General features: G+C 49.1%; 1 protein-coding gene across 1 annotated transcript in view; it reads right to left on the reverse strand.

Annotated features, from left to right (window-relative positions):
* TRMT61B (tRNA methyltransferase 61B) overlaps window positions 1-20,520 on the reverse strand; it is a 62,625-nt gene that overhangs the window by 12,466 nt on the left and 29,639 nt on the right. The window contains exon 4 of the mRNA XM_033935973.1: window positions 19,953-20,044. Coding sequence (XP_033791864.1) covers window positions 19,953-20,044 — 92 coding nt within the window. The remainder of the gene's footprint in view (window positions 1-19,952; window positions 20,045-20,520) is intronic.

The following is a 20,520-nucleotide window of genomic DNA, read 5'->3' on the forward strand; positions in this document are numbered from 1 at the left end:
GACGTAGATGAGAATAGCCAATAAATGAATGTAGTTAGGCAGTAATGCATAAGTAAATAGCCAATAAGGATGTATCATGTGATATAGACCAACGTGGTGTTGGCCACTAAGAAATGTATAAAAACCAGGCCTATAGAAGGGAGAGGGCAGAACAGACATCAGAGGACCTCTAGGCCTAGAGGTCACCTTCTGAGCCACTTTCTGTTACGCTATATACTAAATGATTTATTCCTGTAAGCTGTTATTGATTAGCTAAATAAATATATACTTATTGAAACCAGTATATAGTGTTCGAGGTCTCATTACCGAGGTAGGCCTGGACAGCGGCCTACATCAGTCTGACTGCGAGCAGCCTGTTTTGAGTGCTACCTCCTGCTGATCGGCTGCTGCTTTGGGTAAGGGAGGGAGTAAGGGGGTTCATGGCTCAGGACCGCCACTTGTTTCTGCTGCTTTGGGGCTTGAGGGAGGGAGGGAGGGAGGGGGGCTTTGCGGCTCAGGACTGTTGCTGTGCTGGTGCTTTGGGGTGGGAGGTAGGGGGGAATTAAGGCCTTTGTTAGACAAGGTTTCTAATACACTCAATCACCAGAAAACCAGTTATCGGGCATTCACCAATTCCCATGGGTGCTAGATAACAGAGATTTTACTGTAATGGGTTCTATCTCAGGACAAGCAGGTAGCATATTCTCACATGTGGATGACATCATCCACGGAGCCCCAGCACAGACAGCTTTAAAAGTGCATCACCACTTTAAGAATTTAAAGTTCACGAACTACCCGCACCGTGCATGTGCATGCCTTCCTGCCCGACGCAGGCTCACAGCTGCTCAGTTCTTAGTTTTCCCTGGAGCTAAGAAGTCGTGTCTCTGAACATTGTTCAGTTTTTTGCCATTTGCCTTCCCGCTCATGCGTTTTTTCTTTTATTCTTAACTTATTTTTAAGTTTACTTCTTTTTAAAAAAGAAAAAGTAAAAGAGGAACTTTATTTCCACGGGGGCTTTGACCACTAAGGCCTTCAATTTTCCTCAGCCATTGATTTGGCTGATGCTGTCTTTTTGACCTTTTCAAGCTTTTAATGGGCTTGAAAAAAAAATTGCTGCTGATGCCCAAGGCTAATCTCTCATCCGACAGTTGGTCTCTTAGTCCAGAGCGCCGGGTAGAACTTGTGCCCGGTGTACTACCCTGCAAAAATGTTCAATAAGCAGCCGGAAACTTCAGCAGGAAAGATTGTTCGGGATCGGCATGAGCATCAGTCAGACTTTGCATCAAAGACATCGACATCAGCGTCGGAAGACATCGCTCCGCTGATAAGCCAGTTCAGAGGCCGCCAGCTTCCTAGCCGGTGTCGCAGGTCACTTTTGCATCACATCCCCACCTTGGGATTAGTGCCTAAGAAAAGGATCAGAGTATCATCGTAGACAATACGATGAAACCTTCCGCCCAATGTGTGGCGGTGGCCAAAAAAGCAGGTGGTCTTCTCCTCGATCCTCCCAGTAAGGGGCAAGGGCAGTGCCAGGGAGGATCGCATCCAGAGGGCAAACGACTGGCTGCAGGGATGGTGCAAGGAGACGGGTTACACCTGACCAGAAGAGGGAAGAACGTCCTTGGACACCATCTAGCCCGCCTACTACACAGGGCTTTAAACTAGGTAAGTTGAGGGAGGGTACGGGCACAAACAACCTACCTGGCGAGCTAAGCTGCCAATACTTTTTTGAGACTAAGGTAAGTAAACACCGATCTGGGTCAGGGGAGAGTATACACACTTTCGAGTCTGGGGTTGGCTCACATTATAATTCTGGGTCATATTGTAATTCTGGGTCTAAGGGGAGTACACATTGTAATTCTGGGTCTAGGGGGAGTACACATTGTAATTCTGGGTCTAGAGGGAGTACACATTGTAATTCTGGGTCTAGAGGGAGTACACATTGTAATTCTGGGTCCAGCGAGGGAACACACATTGCAAATTGTACTAAAGGAGTTCAAGTAGCCCAAGCGGGAATACCCCCACAGGGTACACACATTTCCGAGTCTGGGATAAGAACACACTGTAGTTCTGGGTCTGGGGAGTCCGGGATAGGTGCACGTTGTAACTCTGGGTCTAGGGAAAGTACAAAACATGTGAATAATGCTAAAGGTGTCCAAGTAGCTCAAGCGGGAACATCCCCACTGAGACATAACAAACATACAACATGGAGGGCTATGTACGTAAACGCCCACAGTCTGGGAAACAAGATCCTGGAATTAGAAACAGAAATGAGGAATGCTGACCTGATGTGGTGGCGATATCTGAGACCTGGCTCATGGATTCCCACGGGTGGGACATGGTCATACCAGGTTACAACTTGCTTTGCCAGGACAGGGAGGGAAAAATGGGAGGAGGTGTAGCATTATATACTAAAGATGACATTAGGGTCACCAGAATCACAGATGTCCACTACACTGGGGAATCCCTTTGGGTAAATTTGACCAGAGGGAAGGACAAATGCCTGTATCTTGGCGTAATATACAGACCCCCAAGACAACAGGATGACCTAGATATGAAATTAATCGGAGATACAGAGAATATCACCTTGCGTGGGGGACACAGTATTGTTAGGTGACTTCAACATGCCTGATGTGGATTGGGACACGCTTTCCTCTGCTTCCGGCAGCAGCAGGAGGCTATTAAACTCTATGAAGGGAGCAAGACTCAGGCAACTGGTGTTGGAACCAACAAGGGATCAGGCAATACTAGACCTGATACTTACCAATGGAGAAAGTGTCACAGAAGTCTCGGTGGGCGACACATTGGCCTCCAGTGACCACAACATGGTATGGTTCAATCTCAGGAAAGGTTTCACTAAATCTACCACACTGACCAAGGTCCTCAAATTCAAGGACACAAACTTCAAAGAAATGGGAGACTTCGTTCACCAGGAACTACAAAGCCAAGCAGAAACCGATAACGTGGAAGAAATGTGGTCGACTTTGAAAGCCACCATACAAAGAAGCAACAAACCGCTATGTTAAATCAGTAAATAAACGGCGAAGGAACAATAAGCCACAGTGGTTCTCTGCAGAGATTTCGGACCTCATCAAGCAGAAGAAAAAAGCATTCATCTCTTACAAACAATCAGGGAAACAGGACTCTAGGGAAGTCTATCTGGCCAAGTCAAAAGCCGTCAAAACAGCAGTTAGGGAGGCCAAATTCCGCATGTAGGAGTCTCTAGTGAAGAACATCCAGAAAGGAGATAAATCCTTCTTCAGGTATATCAGTAACAGAAATAAGATCTCAGGCGGGATAGTACGTCTTAGGAAACCAGACGGAGACTATGTAGAAGCGGACTCGGAAAAAGCCCAACTGTTAAATGAATACTTCTGCTCAGTCTTCACCCGTGAGGCGCCAGGACTCGGCCCTCAGCTACAGACAAGGGTTGACGCAGATGACCCGTTTAGTAATTTCGAGTTTACACCCAGCGGTGTCTACTCCGAGCTGTCAAAGCTTAAGGTTAACAAGGCAATGGGGCCTGACAACCTACACCCCAGGGTGCTCAGGGAGTTGTGTGATGTCTTGGCAGAACCGCTATCCGCGCTCTTCAATCTCTCCCTTAGTACGGGTAACGTCCCGTTGGACTGGAAGACGGCTAACGTCATTCCACTCCACAAGAAAGGCTCCAAGATGGAGGCAGCAAACTACAGACCGGTGAGTCTCACATCAATAGTGTGCAAACTAATGGAAACTCTAATCAAACGCCAATTGGATACGATCCTGAACGAGGAGAATCTACGGGATCCCCGTCAACATGGATTTACTAAGGGGAGATCCTGCCAATCCAATCAGCTTCTTTGACTGGGTGACGAAGAAGCTGGATGTTGGGGAGTCCCTGGACATCGTATACCTGGACTTCAGTAAAGCATTCGATCGCGTACCACACCGCAGGTTGCTGAGCAAGATGAATTCTATAGGATTGGGTGACACATTAACGAAATGGGTTGGGAACTGGCTTGGAGGTAGGCTTCAGAGGATAGTGGTGAATGGCACCCTCTCCGAAATGACGGAGGTAATCAGTGGAGTGCCGCAGGGCTCGGTCCTGGGTCCGATCCTATTCAATATCTTTATAAGAGACTTGGCAGAAGGGCTGCGAGGTAAAATAACATTATTCGCCGATGACGCCAAACTAAGCAATGTAGTAGGCAAAAGCACAACAGACATGTCCGACAACATGATGCACGACCTACTCCTACTGGAGCGCTGGTCTAGGTCCTGGCAACTCAGCTTCAATGCCAAAAAATGCAAAGTCATGCACCTGGGCAGCCAAAATCCATGCAAGACTTACACCCTTAATGGCGAGATGCTAACAAGAACTGAAGCAGAACGAGACTTAGGGGTGATCGTCAGTGAGAACATGAAGACTGCCAATCAAGTGGAGCAAGCTTCATCCAAGGCAAGGCAAATCATAGGTTGCATACGCAGGAGTTTCGTCAGCCGTAAGCCTGAAGTCATTATGCCATTGTATAGATCCATGGTGAGGCCCCACCTGGAATACTGTGCAATTCTGGAGGCCGCATTACCATAAGAATGTGCTGAGACTGGAGTCGGTCCAGATAGTGGCCACCCGGAACTCAAGGATCTCCCGTACGAGGAACGGCTGGATAAGTTGCAGCTGTACTCACTCGAGGAACGCAGAGAGAGGGGTGACATGATCGAGACATTCAAGTATCTCACGGGCCGCATCGAGGTGGAAGAAGATATCTTCTTTTTCAAGGGTCCCGCGGCAACAAGGGGGCATCCGTGGAAAATCAGGGGCGGGAAACTGCACGGGGACACCAGGAAATTCTTTTTCACTGAAAGGGTGGTTGATCGCTGGAATAGTCTTCCACTTCAGGTTATTGAGGCCAGCAGCGTGCCTGATTTTAAGGCCAAATGGGATAGACACGTGAGATCTATTCACAGAGAAAGGTAGGGGAGGGTCATTGGGGTGGGCAGACTAGATGGGCCGTGGCCCTTATCTGCCGTCTATTTCTATGTTTCTATGTTTACATTTCTGGTGCCTATCTTTGCTTGAATTGCGCCTACATAGGCGTGATTCCAATACCTTTTATTTACGCACTGGTAGGCGCTTCAACCTCAACATTTTTTGCCGTTTCTAACAGTGTTCTTCAATTAACTTAGGTGCTGGTAGGGCACCTAGGTTTAGGCTCTGGTTTTACAATTTCCCTGTATTTGATAGCACCACTAACAGTGATCTCACTTAAAAAAGTCAAACTATGACAAAACTAAAAATCTAGCTGCATTTTACTCTATTTGACCTTCTGATTTCAGGAATAGCATAGTTACTTACTTACCGTAACAGGTGTTATCCAGGGACAGCAGGCAGATATTCTCACATGTGGGTGACGTCATCCACGGAACCCGGATGCGGGCAGTCTCGCAAGCAGACTTGCTTGTAAAACTTTAAGAAAGTTCGCAACTGCCGCACCGCGCATGTGCGAGTGCCTTCCTGCCCAACGTAGGACATGCATCTCCTCAGCATCCCCTCAGTTCAAATAGCTAGCCAAGAAGTCAACCAGGGGAGGTGGGTGGGTTGTGAGAATATCTGTCTACTGTTCCTAGTAACTATGCTTTATCGACGGAGCCCGGATGCGGACGCCTCTCAAGCAGACTTGCTTGAAGAAACTCGAAGTTTCGAGTTGCCGGCACCGCGCATGCGCGAGTGCCTTCCCGCCCAGCACAGGGTGCGTCTCCTCAGTTCAGATAGCTAGCAGAGAAGCCAACCAGGGGAGGTGGGTGGGTTGTGAGAATAGCTGCCTGCTGTCCCTGGATAACACCTGTTACGGTAAGTAACTGTGCTTTATCCCAGGACAAGCAGGCAGTATATTCTCACATGTGGGTGACCTCCAAGCTAACTAGAATGGGATGGTGGGAATGTTGGCAATTTAGGAGAATAAATTTTGTAATACTGCCTGGCTGAAATGGCCATCCTGTCTGGAAAAAGAATCCAGACAATAATGAGAGGTGAAGGTATGAACCGAGGACCAAGAGGCAGCTTTTCAGATTTCCTCAATAGGAGTAGATCTAAGGAAAGCAACTGATGCCGCCATGGTTCTGACTTTATGGGCTGTGACTCGATCCTGTAGATGCAGGCCAGCCTAAGCATAGCAGAAATAGATGCAAGCAGCCATCCATTTGGAGATGGTGCACTTGAAAACTGGATGTCCAAACTTGTTTGGATCAAAGGAGACAAAAAGTTAAGGAGCAGATCTGTGTGGCTTAGTGCGTTGCAAATAGAAAGCCAAAGCACACTTACAGTCTAGAGCAGGGGTAGGGAACTCCGGTCCTTGAGAGCCATATTCCAGTCGGGTTTTCAGGATTTCCCCAATGAATATGCATGAGATCTATTTGCATGCACTGCTTGCAATGCATATTCATTGGGGAAATCCTGAAAACCTGACTGGAATACGGCTCTCGAGGACCGGAGTTCCCTACCCCTGGTCTAGGGCAGTGATTCCCAACCCTGTCCTGGAGGAACACCAGGCCAATCGGGTTTTCAGGCTAGCCCTAATGAATATGCATGAGAGAGATTTGCATATGATGGAAGTGATAAGCATGCAAATTTGCTTCATGCATATTCATTAGGGCTAGCCTGAAAACCCAATTGGCCTGGTGTTCCTCCAGGACAGGGTTGGGAACCACTGGTCTAGGGTATGAAGAGCTGTTTCTCCAGGATGAGAATAAGGCGTTGGATTACGATAGATTGGTTGAGATGAAATTCTGAAACCACTTTAGGTAAGAATTTAGGATGAGTACGGAGGACTACCTTGTCATAATAGAAGACTGTGAAAGGTGGGTCCGCTACTAAAGCTTGTAGCTCAACAAGCAGATGTGAAAGCAATGAAAAAAAACACTGTCCAAGGGAGACATTTGAGATGAGCCGAAGCCATTGGTTCAAACGGAGGCTTCATCAATTGAGCAAGAACATTGAGATCCCAAACCACTAGAGGCAGTTTGGATTGACATTGAAAAGCCCTTTCATAAATCTGGAAACCACAGGATGAGCAGAAAGGGGTTTCCCTTCTATAGGCTGACGGAAAGTAGCAATTGCATTAAGATGGATGTGGATTTGAGACCTGACTGAGATAAAAGCAACAGGTAATCCAAACTGAAGATAAGGAGATGATTGAGGCTCCTTGTGATGAATGGTGCACCAAGAAGAAAACCTAGTCCATTTCTGGTTGTAAGATTGTCTAGTGGTAGGCTTCCAAGAATCCTCTAAAATGTGCTTGACAGATTGAGAAAACTGTAGAGTGGCAGTTAGGTTGAGAGGACCAAGCTGTCGGATATAGAGACTGCAGGTTGGGATGAAGTAGAGACCCCTGACTCTGTGTAAGCAGAGAGGGAAACACTGGTAGAAGCAATGGCTCCCTGCTGCTGAGTTGACGTAGAAGGGAGAACCACTGTTGCCTGGGCCAGCGAGGAGCTATGAGAATCATGGTGGCATGTTCATGTCTGAGCTTGACGAGCGTCTTGAGAATGAGAGGAAATGGAGTAATGCATACAGAAACTGATGTGTCCATTCCAGAAGAAAAGCATCTGCCTCGAGGCAATATGGAGAGTATATCCTGAAGCAGAGCTGAGGCAGTTTGTTGTTGTGGGGAGACACAAAGAGATTCTATGTGATGGGTCCCCCACTGAGAAAAAATATAATGGAGGGGCGGGGAATTGAGTGTCTATTCGTGAGGTTGTAGAAGACGACTCAATTTGTCCACCTGACAGGTTCTCTCCCCTTGAATAGAGGCCGCTTTCAGAAAGGTATTGTGAAGGATTGCCCATTTCCACACCTTTTGAACTTCCTGGCAGAGAGGGAGAGATCCTGTGCCTCCCTACTTGTTGACATAGTACATGGCAACTTGATTGTCTGTCTGGAAGAAGACTACTTGAACGTGGAAAAGATGCTGAAAAGCTTTGAGAGCATTGAAGGTCACTCTGAGTTCCAACAGATTTATGTAACACTGACAATCTGTGGTGAACCAGTGGCCTTGAGTACGGAGACCATCGAGATGAGCCCCCCCAAGCATAGGTCGAGGAATCTGTCACGAGGACCTGCTGATGAGGGGGCGTTTGAAACAGGAAACCTCTGAAATGATTGGAAGAGAGTATCCACCAGTGTAGAGACTGTCTCAATGAAGGAGTCACTGTAATGTGTGGAGAGAGTGAGTCGAAAGCATGCGCCCACTGAGATGCCAGGGTCCACTGAAGGATTCTGAGGTGAAGTCTGATAAAAGGAGTCACGTGAACTGTAGAGGCTATGTGACCTAGGAGAACCATCATGTGTCTTGCTGAAAGTGAAGTGAGGTGTGACACTTTGTGTCAGAGTTGAATGAGAGCATCCTAACGTTGAGGAAGGAATGCTCTGAGGTGCACAGTGTCCAGTATAGCTTCTAGGAACTGTAGGATTTTGAGAGGGATAGAGCTGGGATTCTGGAAATTTGATTTTGAATCCCAATTGTTAGAAGAACCAAATAATTCGTTGGGTCGCTACAAGAACCCCCTGAGATGTTGAATTGTTGATGAGCCAGTCATCCAAGAATGGAAATACCCGGAAACCACGGCTGCACAGAGCTGCTGCCATCACTACCAGGCACTTGGTAAAAACTCTGGAAGATGATCTAGGCCAAAAAAACAGCACTCTATACTGAAAATGATGATTTCCCACCCAAAATCTGAGGAGCTTGAAAGAGGCTGGACGAACAGAAATGTGTAAGCCTCTGAGATCCAGGGAGCACAACCCATCGGTTTGATCCAGAAGAAGATACAATGATGCTATAGATAGCATTTGAAATTAATCTCTGATAAGGAATTTGTCCAGGATAGGTTGTAGATCCCCTGTCTTCTGACAAGGAAGTAATGGGAGTAAAACCCCATGTTCTGCTGTTCCAGAGGAACCTCCTCGATGACATGGAGACAAAGCGGAGCTTAAGCTTCATGAAGAAGGGTGGTCCGGAAAGATTGAAATCGGAAGGAAGTGCAGAGAGAGGCCTTCCCAGATGAGAATGAGGTCCCATCCTTGGTAGAAATGGAAAAAAGAGATGAGAAAAGTAGAATGAGTAAGGTTATGCTCTCTTTGTGAGTTGATTAAAAACATAGAAACATAGAAGATGACGGCAGAAAAGGGCTACAGCCCATCAAGTCTGCCCACTCTGCTTACCCACCCCCTGTCTATGCCCTAATGACCCAATTTCCTTATCTTGACCCTCTTAGGGATCCCACATGGGTATCCCATTTATTCTTAAAGTCTGGCACGCTGTCTGCCTCGATCACCTGCACTGGAAGCTTGTTCCAATGATCAACCACTCTCTCTGTGAAGAAATACTTTCTGGTGTCGCCATGAAATTTTCCGCCCCTGAGTTTGAGCGGGTGCCCTCTTGTGGCCGAGGGTCCCTTGAGAAAGAAAATATCTTCCACTTCGACACGTCCCGTGAGGTACTTAAATGTTTCGATCATGTCTCCCCTCTTCCTACGTTCCTCAAGAGTGTAGAGCTGCAATTTGTTCAGTCTCTCTTCGTACGAGAGACCCTTGAGCCCCGAGATCATCCTGGTGGCCGTCCGTTGAACCGATTCAATTCTGCGCACATCTTTACTGTAATGTGGCCTCCAGAATTGCACACAGTACTCCAGATGAGGTCTCACCATGGCCCTGTACAACGGCATTATGACTTCAGGCTTTCGGCTGACGAAACTTCTATTGATACAACCCAATATCTGCCTTGCCTTAGATGAAGCCTTCTCCACTTGATTGGCAGTTTTCATATCTGCACTGATGATTACTCCTAAATCTCGTTCTGCTGAAGTCCTAGTTAAAGTTTTTCCATTCAAGAAGTACGTCCTGCATGGATTTCCGCTTCCGAGGTGCATGACCTTACATTTCTTAGCATTGAAGCCTAGCTGCCAGGTTGAGGACCAACTTTCCAATGTAAGCAGGTCCTGCGCCATATAATTCTGTAAACTGCATTCACTTACTATATTACATAGTTTGGCGTCATCGGCGAATAGTGTTATTTTACCTTGAAGCCCTTGAGTCAGATCCCCTATGAATATGTTAAAAAGGAGTGGACCCAGGACCGAGCCCTGCGGCACTCCACTGGTCACCTCCGATGTTTTAGAGAGGGTACCATTAACCACCACCCTCTGAAGTCTGCCACTCAGCCAATCATTGACCCATGCAGTTAGTGTCTCTCCTAACCCCATCGATTCCATCTTGCTTAGCAGCCTGCGGTGTGGGACACTGTCAAAAGCTTTCCTGAAGTCCAGGTACACGACGTCCAAAGACTCTCCCAAGTCCAACTTTCTTGTTACCCAGTCAAAGAAGCTGATGAGATTGGATTGGCAGGACCTACCCTTGGTGAATCCATGCTGACTGGGATCCCGAAGATTCCCTTCATTCAAGATCGTGTCCAATTTGCTTTTAATTAGTGTTTCCATGAGTTTGCACACTATTGATGTGAGACTCACCGGTCTATAATTCGCAGCCTCTGCCCTGCAACCCTTTTTATGCAGAGGAACGACATTAGCTAATTTCCAGTCCAGGGGAACTTTCCCCTTACTTAGGGAGAGATTGAATAGCTCAGCCAACGGTTTCGCCAGGACATCGCTCAATTCTCTGAGCATTCTTGGGTGCAAATTGTCTGGTCCCATGGCTTTGTTCACCTTGAGTCTTGCCTGTTCACTGTAAACTTCACCTGGTGTGAACTCAAAATTCTGAAACGGGTCTTCTGTGCTTTGTGTTGCCTTCAACTGGGGACCGTGTCCCGGTGCCTCACAAGTGAAGAATGAGCAAAAGTATTCATTCAGTAGTTCGGCTTTATCGGAATCTGCTTCCACGTAACTTCCGTCCGGTCTTCTAAGGCCTATCCTGCCTGTGTTCCTTTTTCTGTCACTAATATACCTGAAGAAGGATTTGTCCCCCTTTTTAATGTTTTTTGCCAGAATTTCTTCCACTCGAAGTTTTGCCTCCCTAACTGCCATTTTGACCGCTGTAGACCTGGTCCTATATTCTACTTTTGCCTCTCTTTTCTCCGTGCGCTTGTAGGAGAGAAATGCTTTTTTCTTCTCCTTAATGAGGTGCGAGATCTCCGCGGTGAACCATTGGGGTTTATTGTTTCTTTGTCGTTTATTTACTGATTTTATGAAGCGGCTAGTTGCTTCATGTATGGTTGATTTCAGTGTTAACCACTTAGCTTCTACATCATCAGTCTCCGCTTGGTCCTGCAGCGTCTGATGGACGAAATCTCCCATGTGTGCGAAGTCTGTGCCCCGGAAATTGAGTACCTTTGTTTTCGTGTTTGATCTAGGGAAGCCTTTCCTAAGGTTGAACCATACTATATTGTGGTCGCTGGAGGCTAGCGTATCTCCTACTGAGACCTCTGAAACGCTTTCCCCGTTGGTGAGTACCAGGTCGAGGATCGCCTGGGCCCTAGTGGGCTCCGTTACCATTTGTTTGAGACGTGCTCCCTTTATGGAGGTTAAGAGCCTCCTGCTACCGCTGGTTGTCGCTGAAAATGAGTTCCAGTCTGCATCAGGCATATTGAAGTCCCCTAGCAGTACAGCTTCTCCTCGTAGAGTGATATTCTCTATGTCTTCAATTAATTCTGCGTCCATGTCTTCCAGTTGTCTTGGGGGTCTGTAAACCACACCTAGATACAGGCATTTTTCTCTGCCTCTTGCCAGGTTTACCCAGAGGGACTCCCCGGTGTACTTGACATCTGTGATCCTGGTGGTTTTGATGTCCTCTTTAATGTATAGAGCTACCCCCCCTCCTAACTTGCCCTCTCTGTCCTGACGAAGTAGATTGTAGCCCGGTATAGCCATATCCCACCCATGTGAGTCCGTGAACCAAGTTTCAGATATTGCCACCACATCTAGGTCGGCATTCCTTATTTCAGCCTCCAATTCTAGAATTTTGTTACCTAAACTGTGTGCATTGACATACATGGCCCTCCATATCTTGTGTTTGCTAAGTCCCTGTGAGGCGTATCCTACCCGAGTCGGTGTGACTCCCAAAGAACTGTTTACAATGTGGGTACTTACCTTGGACATGGAAGCGGAGTTTCGACTCACCTCATCAGGATAATTCCTTTCTGCACTAATATGTGAATGGGTACCCTCCCCCGACTTACCTAGTTTAAAGCCCTGTGAAGCAGGCGGGCTAGTCGGTGTCCGAAGACGTTCTTACCCCTACTGGTCAGATGGAGTCCGTCTGGTCCCTGAAGTCCTTGTAGCGCTTCCCCATGGTTTAGGAATCCGAAGTTCATGTCCCGGCACCATCCCTGTAGCCACTCGTTCGTCCTCAGGATACGTTCATCTCTGGCTCTTCCCTTGCCTCTAACTGGGAGGATCGATGAGAAAACCACCTGTGCTCCTGTCTGCTTCAGCCTCTCACCCAGTGCTCCAAAGTCTCTGGTGATGGTCTCCGGTGTGTTCCTGGCAGTGTCGTTGGTTCCTATGTGGACAAGAAGCATAGGAAAGTGGCCTCGGGGCGTGAGTAGTCTATCCAGACTGGCGGTGACATCTCGTATCCTGGCTCCAGGCAGACAGCAGACCTCCCTAGATTGCATATCCGGTCTGCAAATTGGTCCCTCGGTGCCCCTCAGCATGGAATCCCCTATGACTATTACTCTGCGCTTCTTTGGGGGGAGCCGGTCAGTTGTCCCTGGAGATGGAGCTGGGTGTTGGGCCTGCTCCTGTTCCTGCTCCTGTTCCTCATCGGCAGTTCCTTCCTGAAGAATCTGGAATCTGTTCCGCAGGACGAGTTGAGGGGTTGATGTATAGCTGCCCTGTTTGTAAGAAGAAGGAGAAGATGAAGAGATTGAAAAAGGGGGGGGGGGTCTCCTATGTTTGCCCGTGGAGGAGGTCAGCAGCTGCCAGGAGTCAGTGCCGCTAGCCATTTCCTGTATCCCAATTGTTGGTTTCAAAGCTGATGATTTGGGTGTCTCGAGGATGGACTTGTCATGGGCCTGCTCGGTGATTTGGGACAGCTCCTGGACGACTCCGTCGATGTAGGCCTCGTCCTCTTGGATGCTTCTCAGGCGTATCACCTCCTCCCTGAGGCTCCTTAGTTCCTGCATGAGATCTTCATCCAGCTGCGCAGCCTCCTCTGTCTGTGTAGAGACTGTAGTGTAGCGCTGGGGGATGGTCTCGGTCTGCACAGAGACCTCTGTCCACCGTCCTGAGTCTTCCTCCTTCTGCACGCAGTCCGTGGTCGCTTCCTGGATCCCCATAGCGACTGGAATACTGGTCTTGATTGTAGACTTCGCGCTTCTTGTCCTCCCTGCCATTGCTGAGTTGTAATTGAGGTCTGCCTGTCAGTAAGGAAGAGAATTAGGAAAATTAGAAAAATCTGTCTGTGAGCAGGTGTGAGATTTTGAAAGTTAGGGTGTCTGAGAGTTGGAAGATTGGGGTATCTAGTGCTTGAAAGATAAGGGTGTCTGAGAGACTGAGAGTTTGAGAACCTAAGAAAGGTTAGGTGCAGCAGAAGTCTGAGATTTACACTGCTGCCATTGCTGCTGTTGAGGCTACTGTTTCTTAAGAAGCAGCCTTGAATCAGGTGCTGCCTTCTGAGGGAAAACGCCTTTGGGAAGATGGAGGAGGCGTAGAACCCTTATCTGTGGAAGGGTTCGGGTTTGATCTGCTGATGGAGGCAAATGACTTCTCATGCTCAGACAAGCACTTTGTAATTGCCTCAATAGAGTCAAACAACTCATTGCCTTGGCATGGGATGTTGGCCAGTCGATCTTGTAGATTTGGGTCCATATTTATGGTGTGAAGCCAGGCGACATGGCACATCGCCACCGAGAAAGCAGTGGCCCTGGAGGACATCTCAAAAGCATATGCAGCCTGGACCATATGTATGCGAAGTTGTCCCAGGGTGGAATGCATATGCTGGAACTCTGTCAGGCGATGCTCTGGAAGGTACTTTAAAAAAGTGGGCATAACATTGACCCAATATTTGAAATATGATGTAAAGACAAAGTTGTAGTTTAAAATTCTATTTGTCATCGTAGAATTCTGATACAGGCGTCGGCCAAATTTATCCAAGGCCTTTCCCTCTCGGCCAGGTGGGACTGTGGCATACACCTTGGACGGATTGGTTGTTTTCAAGGAAGACCCAACAAAAAGAGATTGATGGGATAGTTGAGACTTTTCAAATCCAGTACAGTGAACCATTTGATTTTGAAATTCCAGTTTCGCTGGCACAGCAAAAACAGAATATGGTGTAGCAAGATTTCTTTTGAAAAGTTTGAGTGAGAATGCCATTCATGGGTAATTTTAATGAATCCGTAGGAGGATGAGGTATACCCAGTTCTTCCAAATACTCCTTAGAGTATGTTGAATCAGACTGCAAAGTGATGTTAAGATCTTTACTCATTTAGCATAAAAATTGAGTAAAGGACATCGAAGCAGAAGAGGGGAGATCCTGTTGAGAAGATGACCGGGAACCCTTCGAAGTACTTCTCATGGCAGAGAAAGAGGGTGAAGCCACTATGGAATATTGAGATCTGAGATCTGAATCCATAGGCAAAAAAGAACCAGCTGGTGATGAAAAAACACAGAAGGACTCAACTGACGAAAATGGTTCTACCGTAGATTTCCTCGAGAAGGAAGGTGACTGTCTTGAGGATTGCCTATGCCTCGAAAAATAAAGTCTGTCTCGAGAAGAGGACCTGGGTCTCAATGAATACCTTGACAGATGGTATGGAGTTGAACTGTGCCTCGGAGAACGAGGTAGCAATCTCGAATGCAGTCTCAATGAGGAATGTCGAGGAGTTCGTGCCCTGTGCCTCGAAGAAGGCAATGCCTTATGTGTAGAGGTAGGGCTGGAAGTTGGAGATCGAAGTCGAGACACTGATAAGGACTCAGCTCCTTGTGCAGATGTATCTCTAGACACTCACAAAGACTCAATTCCTTGCATAAAGTGTGTAGAATAATCTCGAAGCACTCTGAAGGACTTGTAGAGTATATTGTCTTTTCTCGAGGCACTCTCAAGAACTCGACTCCTTGTATAGAGTGTGTTGGTTTTTCCAGAGGCACTCTCAAGGACTCGACTCCTTGTATTACTACTGAGTGCGCAGGCTGGCCTGCAAGAAGCAGGGTCGAGGCAGGAGTTAATTTGGCAAGCATGTTACCAAACTCCTGATGCAGAATATCTTCCAACATACTCTGCAAAGCCGGCACCGAGACCACTGGAACTGGTACAATTGGTGTGGCTATAGATTCCAAAGAAGATGACCTCGAGGAAGAGTGTTGCCTCGATTTCGAGACACGTGTCCTGGAAATCCTCAGACCCACCGGACTCACTGGTTCTAGAGGTGGTATGTCCGTAAGAACTTCCCCATCGAGGAAGGTTTGATCGAGGTCAAGGTTGAAGATTTTGACCCCAGAGAAAACTGCTGATAAGTGTAGCACAGCGGGCGCCCGACTCCAAACATAGTCAGACTACACTTCGGAACTCTGTAATCGGCCAGGACTGGAATAAAACACGGGTGCGGCAAAATCGAAGCCTGCAGGTTGAAGCCGCGAGTAGGCCCTGCTGTGACACGAAGAAAATAAGAAACTATATATATATATATATTTTAAATGAAACGCGCAAATAAACAGCGACCCTGTAAATAAAATACATGAGCCACGGTGAGAGAGGGCACGAGTAGAACTACGTCTAGTGCAGAGCGTCAAAACGAGTGGCTTGTCTGCTCCGCGGAAAAATGAGAACTGAGGCGCCGGGTTAGGTTGCTGTTATGGTACCTCCCGCCGTTTTCTTTGTTTGTGTTTTTTTGGTTTCTTTTTTGTTTAATTTGGTTTTGTTATCTACATTTTATGCTCCTGTAACATTCTTTTCTAGTTGTTGGTTTTTTTTTATTTTTATTGATCTTGTTGTTTTTAAGTTTGGAGCCTACTGTCTTTTCTTGACGGTTTGGCCCGCATGCAACGTTCATGGTGGCCTTCTCCTTGGTCAGGGTCGGAGGTTGGCAGTGACTGGGGTTTGGTGGCAAGTCGTTCTCCGCAGCAACAGCAGCAGCCGAGGGACTTTGGTCACCTGGACCGCGGTGCCGGTCCCATAGGCTCGAACACGGCGGCAAGCTGAGGCTGAGCAGCCCTGACGGGATGCTGTCGCATGTGACCAACGAGCTCTCCAGCAAGGAGGCCATTGTGGTGTTGCCGCCGTCGTCACCCGCTGCCATTGCCTATCTGCAGGCCACAGCTGAGATCGCTCTGAGGCTCACCGGGAGTCACCTGCTGAGCTGCGGCGGTGGGGGCTTGGGAGGCGCTGGCTTCAGCGGACTGCCAAGACGGGAGATGGCCGGTCCCCCGGCCCTGGGAGTCTCCGCCTCACCCTCAATGTCCGGCTTCAGCGCCCCATGGTCGGTGCAGTCCTCTTTGCCACCTCCGCCTGTCTCCTACGCATCTGGCTCCGGCGGCAGCAGCCTGATCGACACTTGCCCGGCCCGGAGTCTGAGAGCTTCTACCCCGGAATTCATCGGCCCGGCTTTTATCCAGAGCTTCTCGTCGGTGTGATGAGCGCAGCAGCAGCAGCAGAGCAGGGGTCCCTTGTAGGCACCAGCTCTAGCGGCACCAGCACACACCAACAACAGCGCCCGGCGGCTTTTCCGCAGAGGAGGAGTTCTTGCAGTCGCCTTGGGCCTCGTCTGGGGCAGTCTCCTTGGAGCAGCCGTTCAGGGTGGCAGCTGGAGCATGGGCAGTGTGTCGTGGGGAGGAATGCATGGAGGAGACCATCGCAGAGGAAGAGACATGGGCATCCTGGGAATATCAACTAAATCTCTTCCCTGAAGAAGCCCTTTTTCTGGGAACGTAATCGCTCCTCCAAAACTTACTTGCTCCACTTCATCACTGACGCTGAAACCGTGGATTGAAGACAATGTTGTATTTTTCTTTTTCTTTCCAGTTTATGAATTATTTTTAATCTTATTCATTGTTTTGCCACTTGTTTTGTTTTATTTTTATCATTTAAATTTCTCCAAAATTCTACTGTTCAACGGTTCCTCCTCCTGCATCTATTCCTTTCTCTCCTCTCTTCTACCTTCCAAAGTACTTAGATCAATGCAGTCTTGTTAGAATGTTTATTTTCTTATTTTTTCCTCTATCTCTATTTTTCACTTTATTACTCTCCAGGTACTTTAGTTAGATTGTGAGCCTTCGGGACAGCAAGGGAATTTCTAAGTACCTTTCTTACTTATAATTTTAATGTATATTTTCTGTAAACCGCTTAGAATCTATAAGAAATAAATTACATTACATTACATTACACACGCCCTATGTTGGGTGGGAAGGCACTCGCGCATGCGTGGTGCAGCAGACGCAAACTTTCTTAAAGTTTTACAAGCAAGTCTGCTTGCGAAGCTCTCCGCATCCGGGCTCCGTGGATGACGTTACCCACATGTGAGAATATGCTGCCTGCTTGTGCTGGGAAAAAAAATTAATACAGTAAAACCTTGGATTGCAAGTAACTTGGCTTGCAAGTGTTTTGCAAGACAAGCAAAACATTTTATTAAATTTTAACTTGATATACAAGCAATGTCTTGCAATACAAGTACATACAGTATACACACATCACAACTGAGCTGATGGTTCTTCTCCCTCCAACACTGCAAGAGTGTAGTGACTGATCTAAACGAGCAAAGTCTTGCAATACGAGTACCGTATTTTCACGCAAATAACACGCACCCGTATAAAACGCGCACACGGATATAGCGCGCAGAAATCACGATGATTTGCGCAAAAACTTTGATATACCGCGCTCACGGGTATACCGCGCATGCTGCCCGACGCTCCTTTCGCCCGCCCTGACTTTCCGTGCGCTGTCCCGACTCTCCGTTCACCCCCCCTGACTTCCGTGCACTGTCCCCCCTTGAAGGTCTGTCCCCATCCTGAAAGCCTGATGCCCCCCCCCCGACGTCCGATACATCCCTCCCCCCCCCCGAAGGACCGCCGACTCCCCAACAATATCGGGCCAGGAGGGAGCCCAAATCCTCCTGGCCACGGCGACCCCCTAACCCCACCCCGCACTACATTACGGGCAGGAGGGATCCCAGGCCCTCCTGCCCTCGACGCAAACCCCCCTCCCCACCAAGAACCTCCGACCGCCCCCCAGCCGACCCGCGATCCCCCTGGCGACCCCCACGACCCCCCCACCCCCCTTCCCCGTACCTTTGGTAGTTGGGCCAGAAGGGAGCCCAAACCCTCCTGGCCACGGCGACCCCCTAACCCCACCCCGCACTACATTACGGGCAGGAGGGATCCCAGGCCCTCCTGCCCTCGACGCAAACCCCCCTCCCCCCCAAGAACCTCCGACCGCCCCCCAGCCGACCCGCGATCCCCCTGGCGACCCCCACGACCCCCCCACCCCCCTTCCCCGTACCTTTAGTAGTTGGCCGGACAGACGGGAGCCAAACCCGCCTGTCCGGCAGGCAGCCAACGAAGGAATGAGGCCGGATTGGCCCATCCATCCTAAAGCTCCGCCTACTGGTGGGGCCTAAGGCGCGTGGGCCAATCAGAATAGGCCCTGGAGCCTTAGGTCCCACCTGGGGGCGCGGCCTGAGGCACATGGTCGGGTTGGGCCCATGTGCCTCAGGCCGCGCCCCCAGGTGGGACCTAAGGCTCCAGGGCCTATTCTGATTGGCCCACGCGCCTTAGGCCCCACCAGTAGGCGGAGCTTTAGGATGGATGGGCCAATCCGGCCTCATTCCTTCGTTGGCTGCCTGCCGGACAGGCGGGTTTGGCTCCCGTCTGTCCGGCCAACTACTAAAGGTACGGGGAAGGGGGGTGGGGGGGTCGTGGGGGTCGCCAGGGGGATCGCGGGTCGGCTGGGGGGCGGTCGGAGGTTCTTGGGGGGGAGGGGGGTTTGCGTCGAGGGCAGGAGGGCCTGGGATCCCTCCTGCCCGTAATGTAGTGCGGGGTGGGGTTAGGGGGTCGCCGTGGCCAGGAGGGTTTGGGCTCCCTTCTGGCCCAACTACCAAAGGTACGGGGAGGGGGGGTGGGGGGGTCGTGGGGGGCGCCAGGGGGATCGCGGGTCGGCTGGGAGGCGGTCGGAGGTTCTTGGGGGGAGGGGGGTTTGCGTCGAGGGCAGGAGGGCCTGGGATCCCTCCTGCCCGTAATGTAGTGCGGGGTGGGGTTAGGGGGTCGCCGTGGCCAGGAGGGTTTGGGCTCCCTTCTGGCCCGATATTGTCGGAAAGTCGGCGGTCGTTCGGGGTGGGGGTGCGAGTGGTCCTGCCGGGGGGGGGGGATGTATCGGACGTCGGGGAGTCGGCCGGGCAAGAGGGCTTGGGCTCCCTCTTGCTCCGATCGTGGATGCGGGTGTGGGTGGGAGCGCGTGCGAGCGGTCGTTCGGGGTGGGGGTGCGAGTGGTCCTGCCGGGGGGGGGGGGATGTATCGGACGTCGGGGAGTCGGCCGGGCAAGAGGGCTTGGGCTCCCTCTTGCTCCGATCGTGGATGCGGGTGCGGGTGGGAGCGCGTGCGAGCGGTCGTTCGGGGTGGGGGTGTGAGCGGTCCTGCTGGGGGGGTGAATCGGGCGTCGGGCGGGGTGGGAACTATGTTTTAAAACTTTGGTATACCGCGCTCACGCATATAACGCGCGAGGGGTATGCGCGGTAGGTAAAAACGCGTATAACGCGCGCGTTATATGCGTGAAAATACGGTACATACAGCATACAAGTGTCACATCATCACAACTGAGCCAATGGTTCTTCTTTCTCTGACGCTGCAGGAGTGTAGTGACTGTTCTAAATGAGTAAAGTCTTGCAATGCAAGTACGTATGTATTAATGGTGGAACAAATTGGATGGTGGAACAAATTGTCTGAATTTCCATTATTTCCTATGGGGAAATTCACTTTGATATGCGAGTGCTTTGAATTACAAGCATGCTTCTGGAACGAATTATGCTCGCAAACCAAGGTTTTACTGTACTTACTTTGCAACATAAACCGTACAAACACCGCCCTGTTTAAGGCATGGAAACACAATAGGCAATGCAATTTGTGGGTTAAGCATATCCAATGCTACCTAAAAAAAAAATTAAAAAAAATGTACTGGTCAAACTCTATGCACAATGTAAAATAAGGCAATGTGAATACACTGTAAAGAAGATTTTTGCTGTAGCAGGATGAAACCCAAATGGGCCCAGTAAAAGACCTAATAAATTCCAGTCTGTTGGGTGTATTACTTTGGCCAGTACACACAACCCTTATACATCTCACTTTCTATGATTATCTAGTCTGCCAATTTCATTCTTAGTACAATAAAACAAACCACAAAAAGGAAACCTCACTTTGAGGCCCTTTTACCAAACTGCGGTAAAAAGTGGCCTTAGTTCATTCTTACACAGGTCGTTCCTGTGTGCTAAAGCCATTTTTTACCAAAGAGGTAAAATGGATGATTTTCCTATTTTCTGTATTAATGGCCACACGCTAAATTTTCCCATTAGTACATGAGCCCCTTCTGCCACCTAATTTATAGGCAGTAAAGGTTCACATGCTAAC

Source organism: Geotrypetes seraphini, chromosome 3, assembly GCF_902459505.1.
Source record: "Geotrypetes seraphini chromosome 3, aGeoSer1.1, whole genome shotgun sequence".
Classification (NCBI taxonomy): domain Eukaryota; kingdom Metazoa; phylum Chordata; class Amphibia; order Gymnophiona; family Dermophiidae; genus Geotrypetes; species Geotrypetes seraphini.